Source organism: Monodon monoceros, unplaced genomic scaffold (assembly GCF_005190385.1).
Source record: "Monodon monoceros isolate NGI ecotype Baffin Bay Population unplaced genomic scaffold, NGI_Narwhal_1 Super_Scaffold_12, whole genome shotgun sequence".
Taxonomy (NCBI): domain Eukaryota; kingdom Metazoa; phylum Chordata; class Mammalia; order Artiodactyla; family Monodontidae; genus Monodon; species Monodon monoceros.
In genome coordinates this window covers 1,282,957-1,295,139 of record NW_021703768.1, presented here as the reverse complement: position 1 = coordinate 1,295,139, position 12,183 = coordinate 1,282,957, and the positions used below count along the sequence as shown (strand labels likewise).

The window sequence follows — 12,183 nt, the reverse complement described above, 5'->3', positions numbered from 1 at the left end:
ACTGAAACTCACTGCTCAGCAGAAGCAAACCAGGAGCGTTTTTAGAGAGGCCCTCCAGCCTTGGCAGGAGTAAAGAAGGGAGCCAGGTGGTTTGCTTCTAAAGCGTCCTGAGAGAACAGAGGTCTTGATAAGCTCTAGCTTAGACTTTGATAAATATGAAAAGAAAGTGCAAGCAATCCCACAGGGACACTAGGAAGAGAAAAGCCAAAGGATCATATGTAACTAGAAACACAGAGTAAGGAGTACAGATATGTTCAGATATATCAGTTATCAGAACACAAGCAAGTGGGGCTTTCCTGGTGGCGCAGCGGTTAACAATCCGCCTGCCAGTGCAGGGGACACGGGTTCGAGCCCTGGTCCGGGAAGATCCCACATGCCAAGGAGCAACTAAGCCCGCGCGCCACAGCTACTGAGCCCGTGTGCCACAACTACTGAGCCTGCGCTCTAGAGCACATGAGCCACAACTACTAAAGCCCACGGGCCTAGAAGCCACCGCGACAAGAAGCCCGCACACCGCAACGAAGAGTAGCCCCCGCTCGCCGCAACTAGAGGAAGCCCGCGCGCAGCAACGAAGACCCCACGCAGCCGGGAAAAAGGAAAAAAGAACACGAGTAAAATGGATTTTAAACCAACCAGCTATTTATGAGAAAAATATCTAGAACATAAAGGAACAGGATGGTTAAGTGTGGAGGAGGTTTGCACGCCGGCTAGTCCAGGCCCAAGAAAGCTGGTGTGGCAATATTAATACCAGACAAAATGAGAAAATGAGCTTTGTATCAAAGGCACGGTCAGAGAGAGTCATTTTCTTAAGATACAAAACACATAAACCATAAAGAAAAAGATAGTTTGCCATGCTAAGATTTTAAACCCTTGTATTTTTTTTTAATTCTTAAAAGACAAGCCATAGACTGAGAGAAAATCTTTGACGAAGCACTGCTATCCTGAATTTTAAAATGACACCCACAATTCACCAAAAACGGCAAACAAGTGCAGGACAGACAGTAGAGGAGCAGCCAGCGCACCGGGGAAGAAACCAGGGCGGGGCTGCCTCCCGGCACTGTCATGGTCCTTAGGGTGGCCGTGGGGCCCCTCTCCTGCCCTGCAGCCGACGCGGCCTCCAAACCGCGGCTCAGGGTCGCTTTCACCGGAAGCCCTGCCATGCTCCCCTCCCTCAGACCTGCCTGTGACCCGCTGCCCCTGCCTGACCTCATCCCACCCTCTCGCCCCAGCCCATAAGGCTCCTCCACCCCTACCCTGGACACTGTTCCTGTCAAGTCTTGGCTCGAAGTCTGCCTGGCCCACAGAACTGCCACCTGGGCTACAGGACACCAGCTGACCCGTCTGCGCAGCACCCGCCGCCTCCCGATGCATCACAGAACTTACACGGTTCTTTGGTCACTTCTCTGCACCCTGTCCCCTGTCCACATGCACAGGGATGTCAGCAGCATGATTTCTGCATCTTTTCTTCCCTAATGTGTCCCTCGGCGCTGTCACAGGGCCTGGTCTTCAGCAGGGACTCAACAACCAGCTGAGTGAAGGAGGGAGGGAAATGCACATAAAACAACTCGCTGCCTCCTCGCCCCTCGGAGAGACGGAGCTGAAACGTCTGACGGCACCAAATCGGTGGGGAGGTGAGACCCCAGTGGGCGCCAGTGGGCTGCTGCTACGGGCTGAATGCTGTGTCCCCCCAGATCTCACATGCTAAACCGCCCCCCAAGGTGATGGTGTTAGGAGGTGGGCCTTGGGGGGGGTGACTAGGCCATGAGAATGGGACCAGTCCTCTTCAGAGAGACCTCACAAGACTCCTGCGCCCCTCCCACCGGCGAGGACACAGCGAGCAGTCAGCAACCTGGAAGCTGGCCTGCGCCAGACCCCACTGCCACCACAGCCAGGCCTCAGGCCTGCAGCCTCCAGAGCCGTGAGGAATACGTGTCTGTTGTTGATAAGCCACCCAGCCTCTGGTATCTTCGTTCCAGCGGCCCGAACGGGCTGTGACAGCTGCCCGTGGCAGGACACCTTTGGAGGACGCCTGGGCAGCCCCTGGTGACCACGCCCTGGTGAGGTGTGAGCCATGAGCACCCTCGGGTGTGTCCTCGGTCCCGCAGAGGCGCACTGGGCGGGGGTGGGGGGCAGCCGCTGGGCACGTAGAAGTCTGGGAACTACCCGCAAGTCCACCACAGCAGCAGGCTAGGTGGTGGGAGAGTCACGTGACGGCGTGAACATGAGTGTTGTCCAGCCCCAGGTCTCAAGGCCGTGAGTCTGAAGATCACAGATGGGGGGAGGGTGTGGGGGACGGCAAGCTGGGCAGGTGGCCTCCTGGGACGGGGAGCAGCTGGCTTACACCCAGCTGGCGGGGGCAGGTTGGCCTGGTCTCCCCAGGAGGGACAGGGAGTCACAGAGTACAGACGGGGGTGGTGGCCTGCAGGACGTGGGAAAGGGGCCTGGCCAGGGCGCGACTGCTGCAGCAGGGGCAGATCCAAGCTCTGTACGGGGCACTTGACGCTAGTGCAGTTTGGGGGTGCTCCTTGACCAAACAAAGGAAATGAAAACACGGCTCCCTGGGCTTGGGAGGAGTCTCCGCCTGGGCCCTGGTGACCTCCCAGCCCTGCCCACACACACCTGTCACCAGGTCCTGGGCGGGGCGAGGCCAACCCCACCACACACATGACACGAGGCCAGGCGTCTGCTCCTCGCAGGAGAGCTTGAGTCTGGGGTGTCCTAAAGACACCTGGGATGGTCCCCCCCAACCCTCAGTGACGGGCGGGAAAGGGAGGGAGCGCTGAGAAAGCGGCCACCGGCGCTCCTCCTTTGGCCCCGGGTCCACTTGTGCTTTTATTACCGCCTTGGATCTGGTGGTGAAGGACAGTCTTATAATATAAATTAGCCTACACACGCTTTAAAGGAAATAAATTTGGAAACTCAAGTAGACGTTTCCATTTACAGTAAACATGTGCTAACATGTATGATTTATTTTACATCAATATTGCAAATTTAATACAAACCACAGTATCGGAAATGTATTTGAAAGCTTTCTAAAGGCACTGAGAAAACAGTACAAATAGTTATATTATAGTGTATCCATTTTTAAAAATTCAACAAGTCAGCCTAGATATTGAAAACTTTTTTCATCCAGTAGAAACTGCAAAACTATAAAATATAATTTGTGTTTATCTCCTCCCTTCCACCCCATTCCTACATCATATTTGATTTTAATATTTTTCAGCTATATAGACAAAAGCTACAGGCAACAGAAAATACAAGCCCGTAATTAGCACTGTAATGACATTTTAAAGCAGGACTGGCCACACCTGACCTTCTACATTCCATCCTCACCTTCCCCACACGATTTTTCAGCAGGGGCATGGCTGGAAAATAACAAAGGTGCTGACTGAGGGACGTTTTTGGTTTTTTTTTTTTTTTTTTTTTTTGCGGTACGCGGGCCTCTCACTGTTGTGGCCTCTCCCGTTGCAGAGCATAGGCTCTGGACGCGCAGGCTCAGCGGCCATGGCTCACGGGCCCAGCCACTCCGCGGCATGTGGGACCTTCCCGGACCAGGGCACGAACCCGCGTCCCCTGCATCGGCAGGTGGACTCTCAACCACTGCGCCACCAGGGGAGCCCTGAGAGACATTTTGTTCCCACCGACCTAGCATGTCAGGACCTGGGCCCCGAGCATGATGGCCTCTCCAGAACGCAAGACCTGCAGCGCTGATGTCCAGATGCTGAATTCTGCATCGGCAATGCACGACTTGTCCGCCCACCAACCGTGACCAATTTGGTGCACTTGGTCCCAGGAGAGTGGGTGCATCTGAAATGTTGGGGCACCGTGGCCCTCATGGGCGGGGACAGCTGAATGTCCTTCAGCCTGCAGCTCTTTTTTGGTTACACTAGGATCTGGCTACAGCCTGCAAACATGCAATGGTGTCTCTCAATTCCATCTTTTCGGTCCAGGGTTTTCCCACTTACGTGTTACGCGCATGCAGCGCACCTGTCTGCTGTACCCTGAGATGGGAAGGGCAGGCGTCACACTGAGAGGTGCCCCGGTGCATCCCAGGACCCACCCCTGTGCTGAGGGTGACATTGCACAGAGGGAGCTCCAGAGAGGCTGACAGTTACTTCTGAGAGACGGTGCAGGGCTGCCCGCAAGGAGCTGGGTACTTGGCGTGAATAGAAGGGAAGGAGGAAGTTTCCGATATTCCACCCCTTGTCTTAGGGATGAAATCTATCAGGTGTGCTGGGCTCAGCGTGAGAACTAAGTAGAGAGGGATGCTGAGTCAGCGGGGGGTGAGGGTGGGAAGCAGGTGGACCCGACGGGCGGCCTGGCTGCCATTGTGACGGGGAGGGGGAGACTCTGGCAAGGGAGTGGGGGAGAGCACAGCACCGATGTCACTTTTGCAAGGCCCCCGGGGGCTGGGCAGAGATAAGCAGGCTGCTGGGCAGGGCTCGGGGATCCCAGGAGGCCACAAATTGATGACTCCCAACCCTGGGCTCCAACGAGTAACCTCTGTCAGTCCAGGGAGAGACCTTCAGCTCCCACCACGCCCCCCAGGGGAAGCCTCTCCACGAAGCAGACAGCTGCCTAAGGGTCAGAAGACCCAGTCCCGCCAGCCCAGTCCCGAGTCTGACAGGGTGACAATGCATTTAGCAAACAGCTTCAGCAGTAACTCAGGAGCTGAACATTGACACCCCAAAGCCACAGATGCTGGACAGAAAGACCCCCCGCTGAACGTGGCGGGGCTGCAAGGGGCCCCTGCCCGTCCCGAGCCTCCCGGGGCGGGTGGTCACATCCGTAAGGAGGGTCTCCAACCACAGCACAGGGGGGTCTCCGACCAGCTCCCTCCTGCTCGGTGGTGATGTTGTCCCCTGGTGTCGTGTCCCATACTAACTGCACCCGTGGCGTGGGGTCACCCCGGAAGGCGCGGTGAACTTCGCCCTGAGCCACGAGCCACCCCTGGTGATTGCAGGTGACCTGCACTTTCCCCCGTAACCACTGGACCGCCAGGGAAGTCCCCACAATTTTTTCGTTTTTATAAAGCATTACCTGTCTGTCTTGTCTCTAATGGCTCCTCCTAGGATGATGACTGGCGTCTCATTTAAAAACCTCTAGAGAGTCAGCAAGGCAGCTGGACAACTGGGCTAACTCGTTCCTCTCCCTACATCTTGTACTTCTCTAGACTTGCAAATCCAGACCCTGTAAACTAGGTTGCGTGATGCGGTGAGAGGCAGATGAGCAAGAACCACCTTCAGGGGCCCCCTGACAACACCAGAGACGCTCGCGGAAGGAGGAACAGGGTGGGATCAGGCCAATCCTCCCCCGGGCCGGCCTCAGCCTGCGCCAGCGCCTCAGGCACACGCACGTCGTCGTGGTGAAGTGCCGGCCCGGTGCTGACAGCCTCTTCCGCCTGGAACTTCTGGACTCCGCCCAGGATCGGGCAAGTGGTCACCTGCCGCTCAATAAGCTTGATTCCCGACTTGCTGTCTCGGCAGTGGGACCCCCAGGGTGAGGCTGCTCCCCGAGGTCCACTCGCCGGAGGCAGCGTCGGGGAAGCCGGGAAGGAGGGGCGCTGGGTGCTGCGGTCGGGCCAGGTCGCCGGTCGCCTGCCCTCGCTTGCTGCACCTCTCGGAGCGCCGAGTGCTGCCCGGCCAGGCGGCCCAGCTCACTCCGGCCTCTTTCTGGGAAACCGTGTCCCCTTAGAGGGCAATACTGTCACACTTGAGCAGACTTAAGGCCACTCTGCATTTAAGAACTTCAGTGGCACTGGACGAGATGCAGGATTTGCTATTGCACGCGCCTCCCTCAGGAAAGTCTCTGCCCCTGCACTGCCATCCCGGCCAGCCGAGGGACGGACGTCAGCCTTTGCAGACACCTGCTTTACGGCAGGAACATGCACTCGGGGTCTCTGGGTGGCATCCGTGTCGCCAAGGTACTCCTGGGGAGCATCCCGGGCGCCCCGCCCTGGCCGTGAGCGGCCCACGGGGGCGAGTCCAGGGGCTCAAGCTTGACTACAGGCACAGGCCCAGGAGCCTGGCAGTCACAGCCCAGGCTGGGGGGTTGGTGGCCCCCAGCACAGAGGCGGGACGGAGGCTCCAGGCAGGCGCAGTGTGCGGGGTGCAACGGGGCCAGCTCCCTGCCGGGCCTGGGGTGGGCCCCCAGCAGGCCGGGCCCCAGGGGTGGGCTGTAGAGGGGGTGCCTGGAGTCCGGCTCCATCTTCAGGTGCATCCTGGTAGGGAAAGTGACCAGCTGTCTCTTGGCCACGTCGCTGGCCCCCAGCCACGCCTGGCTCGGGGACACACAGTAGCCATCCGCCATATCCTCGGACCCGGATTCACTCTCCATCTTGATGGGCACATCGAGTGACAACATGGGGTTACACGGGGCTCCCGGGGGCATTGGGAGGCCTCGAAGCTTGTCCTCGGTGGGATAGCACCCCACGGGGAGACGCTGCCTTCCCGGCCGAGGAAGCCCGTCCTCCAGGCTCCCCTGAGGGAAGGGGCAGCTGGTGGGAAGGGGAGCCTGGCCCTGGTGGCCATCCCGCAAGGCTCTGCTGGTCCGGCTGGCGCAGGGCCCGGGGGGAGGCTTTGGCTGGTGAGAGCCAGGTGAACTCCTGACGGCGTGGACAGTGCCCTGGGTGCCCGGGTAGGGCAGGCAGGCGCCACGGGCCTGCGCGGCAGGGAATGGGTCACCCTTGCCGGGCTCCAGCTTCAGCTTGGCGCCGCCGTCCTGACCGTGTCTCCCCGGCGTCCAGTTCAGGTGCTTCGAGGGTCCCTGTGTCTCGAGGTGGCAGCTGTACGGGGGGACGTCCCTCCGCTCCCTTGGGCAGGAGGGGCCCCTCGGCACCCCCCCCAGTTCCTCTCCTCGCCCATCCCTGTGGGAAGAGACGCCCGTCAGACAGAGCAGGGGTAGCGGGGGCCCAAGGGGAGGCCCTGCATCACGATGGTGCCGGCCACCTGCCGGGGCTGCTCTGCACTGACTGTGGCACTGTGACACTGGGCCAGCCTCCGCCCCTCCTGAACGGGCCTTCCCATGGCCTCCCCAGCCCCCAGAGGCGAGGGCAGGTGGGGCCTGGGAGGGGAGAGGGTTTCTGAGCAAAGGTGAGCACGGAGGCCGGGCATCACCCGGGGGTCCAAACCATGGGCAGAGCCACGGCCGTGGTCCCCACGTGAGTGATGACGACCCCTCCAGGGTGAGGAGTGGGTGTGGGCACCCTCTGTGCATCCCCACATCCCACTGAGAGAGGTTCAGCCACGTGGTCAAGGCCGCCGACGCTGTGCCTCAGCCACTTACCCTGCGGCCCCCTCGGGGTGGGGGTGGAGGAGGTCGTGGCCGCCCCGCAGGCACAGGCAGGGGCCCCGGGTTGCCAGCCGGCCCCAGTGGCAGGCGTCTGCGGGCCTCCTGAACACAGACAGGCCGTTTCCTCCGCTGCCCCTCCCTGCCAGGATTCAGAAAAGGGGGGGTGAGCCGCGCCTGGGCTGGGCAAGGCCTCATCTTCAGCACCATCCACGCATGACGCATGGCTTCCCCGCGATGCCCGAGGGGCCGGGCACCCTCCGTCCTCCCGCCCAGCCCTCCAGGCCGCATCGCCACAGAACGCAGCATGTCTCCAGGGGCACGGTCATTTTTACCCATTTCAAAAAGACGAGATGGAGAATTTAACAAGTACCTGCTAAGTAACTGGGTTTTCCGGGCAATTCTGGTTCACAGAGACTTGCGGCAGCTTTTGCTCTGCGAAGGACGGGAAACAGCAAAACACGCAAATGAAACGTGTGTGACGGCAGAAATGACAACACGACCCGTGTTGTTGTCACACCCAAGAGCAGAAGATACAATGACTCACACTTTTTAAGCCTGTATAGATTGCAAAGCCTTTTCCCAGTTACAGGTTTGCTGAAAATTCCAACTCTCATCACCTTTCAGGCCAATGAAGCACTAATGAATTTCCTTCAGAGAGCAGACATACGCCTAAGATGACTTTCAGTGCATTTGTTTTCTTCTGCGTGGTCAGAATGGAAATACAAATCAGATTCCTCTGATTTGCAGTAGTTATTTGCGGTAGTTTACAAAGTCACCTTGAGTACTAAGTTAGTGATAGTGAGCCATCGCCCCAGGGGAGTGTGTACACACACACACACACACACACACACACATACACACACGTCTCACAGATCTTGTAATCTTAGATCCTAAGGCAATGTGCAACTTATCCTGGGAGATCATATTTTCTTCATATTTCAAAAGAAAAAACAAGGCTCACGGGTGTTAAGTGATTTGCCTAAAGCTGCCCCTATAGCAGGTACGAGAATGGGATTCTAACCCCGTCCGACTGGCACCACAGCCAGAGCTTCCTGAACTGCAGTTGGCCCTACCTCTCCATCTTCTGGGCGTCTCTGTAGGAGCCAGAGACAGAGACAGAGCCAGAGACAGAGGTGGAGATGGAGACAGAGATGGAGACAGAGACATGAGGTTGGAGTGTCACCCTTAGCGGGGTGCAGATCACACACACAGATCCTGTGAACATTTAGGTGTGAGGGGGTATCACGAAGTCCCGCTCAGGAAAAATTGTGAAGGACCTGAAATGCCTTCCAGCGACCACGACGTCCCTTCCGGAGCAACCCTCCTGGGCCTCGGGCTCCCGGGTTAGTTCCTCACAGCCTCTGAGCTCAGAAGGGAACGGGCATGACGCGGGCACCGAGGCCGGTTAGGAATTCAGGTCAGAGCTGAATTCAGCTCCAGAAAACCTGAAGTCGAGAGAAGCTATTTGCTTCTTTCCTAAAATGTTGGCTGGCTCTTCCTCTCTTCGAGTTTTAATGATGTTCTGTACAATGTGTATCTAGTATTCGTTGCACGGTCACTCTGTGGGCAGCATCCTAACCTTCACCGCACAGACCCTCGCCAGACCTCCGAGGGACGTCCAGGTGTCTACGCCGCCCAGGGCAGTGGCAGGTGAGCCGGGGAGCCCGCACCCACCGCCCCAGGCTCAGGGCTCCTGCGCGGCCCTGGCTGGGAGTGCCGTCCTCACACCTGCGCTTCCCCGCGTGGCCGCCGGGGGGCAGCAGGGTCTCTAGGAAAAGCGATAGGAGGGGACGATTTTCCCTCCATCTCGTTTGTAGGGCTGGGGAAACACACAGAAGAGGAGAGCTCATCGTGTGGGGCTCAGTTACCATCATCAGGCCAGAGAGCTCGAAGGCAGAGAACTCAGACGGCAAAGGCAGGTGGAGGGTATTTCTCGCCAGCGTCAGCCCAGGCGGTGGGGAGAAAGCAGGTGCGGCAGAGCTGTCTCGCCGCCGGCAAGACACACGTAGGTGTGGTCGAGCGTAATCTACGTGCTTTGTCACACCTCACAACTCTTATTTTTAGAGTTTTTCCCCGCGGGCATTCTGTTTTTCCTTCCTCCTATTTTACAACATTTTCTACCTTTGTAAAAACGAAGGGATATGTATTTAATTTTCAAATGCTCCAGAAAACTGCTGTCTTAACGAGCCGGCACGTGCGAGACCCAGAGGCCGTGAAGACATGGCTCCACCTGCAAACCCGGGGCAGGAATGGGGACGCAGGGGGCTCAGAGCCCGGTCATCTGAACGGGCGCTGAGGTCAAAGGGGAACCTGGGTACTGAGGAAGGACAAAGAAGCGGGTTGGAGACTCAGGTCTCCTGACATTCTGCCCCTGGTCGCGGCACAGGGGAGGGTACTGAGGAAGAAGAAAGGCAGACCTCAGACGTCTCTCCTCTTCCCCGGGGTCTCCCTCGCACCACGGGAAACACGGTTTGCACGCGCACAGCATCTTAATCTCTCCCAGAACCTGACCCATGCAACACAGACCTAACCCATTCCGAGAAATTACAGACAGGAATCTCCCAGAAAACCTAACTCTGAAGAGCCAAGAAGTCGCGGGGGTGGGGCGATGTGTGCCGCATGCCTGTCTGCAGCGTGTGCCCTGGCGGTGGGCCTGGTGTTGAGGGAGGACACGCAGAGAGAGGCAGGGAGGCTGCGGTCCGGCCTCCCATCCCCCACGGGGGACACGGGCCCAGGTAAGTGGAGGGCTTAGGCATGAAGAGATGCAGCAGTGTTTGGTGCCACAGTCCACAAGCATCAGTGAAAGGTTTTCTGTTTTCTAATAGCTGCTTCCTACGTGATGTAGTAACTTTAACAGCAAGCTTCTCATTACATTCCTTGCTGGAAACGAAGGAGGGACAGACAGAAGATACTAAGTGTGGAGACGCTGTGTTTGAACCACTAGGATGGGACCGCGGCTGCTGGGGGCTCTGACTCACTTTGTGTCCGGCGTGGCCGAGGCGTCCACCCTGTGCTTCGCCCTCAGACACACACTCTGCATCTTCACCGCAGTAGGCAGGGGCGCCACGACGCAGAACAGGGAGAGCCGAGGGGGCAGGGCGGCTCCCGACGGGGCCCTCCTCTTCTGCCCGAACAGGAATTTTAGTTTCCCTTGAAACTGCATCGTCTGGTGTTTCAAAGACAGAAGCGAAGGCATGTTCACAGAGTGAATCATCGACGCGGTCAAAGGCCGTGGAGTTCACATTCCCGGGGACAGAAAACCAGAGAGCTCTGATCCCGAGTCTCTGAGGAGCCATGAACCAACGCGTCTTCCACGCTGGCCCTTGGGACAGGCGCTCCCTACCGCCTTTGAATGACTCGGGGTTTCTCTGGCATCCCCGTAACATCCTCTAACCTTCCAGCGTGTTCTCATGTGTGCACTCATGGGTGTGAGGGTGTGCGAGCCCTCACTCGGGGGCGTGAATGTGCATGGACTTGGCTGGAGCCACCAGGCAGCCCCCCAAGAGGATTTGCTGGAGCAGATCATCTCTGAGGACTGTTCTACATTAACCGTCCACTTCCAAATTGTCATTCATTGACAATTGTCATTCATGGTGATAAAACTTAGGGACAACTTGATTTGTTTATCTGGAGCACATGGTGCGAGTTAAAAAGCCAGAAAGTAACTCTGGAGTTTGTGATAAAAGAAAATAAAAGATCTCCCTATTATGGAAGAGTTGATCTATAATTGAGTTAGTTCACAGGTGACTTCAGGGTGCCCCAGCCCTGGATGGAGGAATAAGCCCACAGTGTGGCTGCACTCCTTCCCTATCCCTCGTCTGTCCATTCACCCCTCCCTCCATCCTTCCATCTGTCCATCCATCTCTCCCTCCATCTACCATCCCTTCATTCACCCATCCATCTGTCCATCCCTCCATTTGTCTATGACTTTATTGGGTGAACAAATGCTTGCAGAGCACCTGCTGTGTGATGGTCACATGCTTGGTGGCGCAGTGGTGCTGGGACATCTTTAACATCCAGCTCTCCAGAGGGAAAAAGCCCTGACTTTTAGTTTTTGACGATTTCTTCGGTGTAAGAATTCCCACCATGACTGATTTCGAGCTGCCAACCTACCATCAGCTGGATCTCTATATTCCTGAAGTTTCGACAACGGGCTCCCGTGGGCAGCCCCACCTGCCGGGTGTGGACAGGCTCTGCACAGGCTCAGGAGCAGCTGTGGTGAGCCCGGAGGCCACGTGATGCCGCTGCCCACTGCCCTGTCCTCGGCGCTCTGCTGCCCGTGCCGGACCCCTTTCCCGCACGTGCAGTGACCAACCTCGCAGTAAAATATGATGAGACACTTTTCAAACTGATTTCTTTTGCTTGTTTCCTCTACTCGGTGCTTCTGACACAGCTTCACTTCAGCTTAGGTTTCGATCTCTGCCTCACTGTACAGTGAAATCTACCTACATTCACGTAGAGGGAAAACTATCTTAGTTTCCCACAGAACTGAGAACAAAGTACGATCAGAACAAAAGACTTTCTGGACAACCAGTTGACTGCCTGAATAAGAGACGAGCAGCGGGGTGCAGGGGGTTGCCAGTGCTTCATCCGCCTCGGCGGACCTCCCACTTCATTCTCACTCACCCGCCGTCACTCAGCCTTGCCACATCAAGGCCGGAGCCCGCGTGCCGCCAGCACCCCGGCCCCTGGCTTCTCCCGCCCAGCAGCCGCTCACTCACCAGGAAGCCCGAGGTGCTGTCCAGCAGGCAGCGCACGCGGCAAATGAAGCACCGCGTCAGGAAGGCCGAGTACTCGGTGGGCCAGCCCGCGGCCCCCTCCTGGGCCCGGAGCAGCCTCCCCAGGACGGCGTCCTCTCCTGGCCGCGTTGGCACAGGCGGTGGTGGTCAGGGA

The 12,183-nt window shown here is 57.7% G+C and overlaps 1 protein-coding gene across 1 annotated transcript in view; it reads right to left on the bottom strand.

Annotated features, from left to right (window-relative positions):
- Positions 1 to 3,005: 3,005 nt before the first annotated feature.
- AHRR (aryl-hydrocarbon receptor repressor) overlaps positions 3,006 to 12,183 on the bottom strand; it is a 73,520-nt gene continuing 64,342 nt past the window's right edge. The window contains exons 7-11 of the mRNA XM_029215649.1: positions 12,012 to 12,148; positions 10,269 to 10,456; positions 7,661 to 7,722; positions 7,285 to 7,429; positions 3,006 to 6,865 (exon numbers count right to left, since the gene is read on the bottom strand). Of these exons, the coding sequence (XP_029071482.1) occupies positions 5,872 to 6,865; positions 7,285 to 7,429; positions 7,661 to 7,722; positions 10,269 to 10,456; positions 12,012 to 12,148 (1,526 nt within the window). The 3' untranslated portion in view covers positions 3,006 to 5,871. The remainder of the gene's footprint in view (positions 6,866 to 7,284; positions 7,430 to 7,660; positions 7,723 to 10,268; positions 10,457 to 12,011; positions 12,149 to 12,183) is intronic.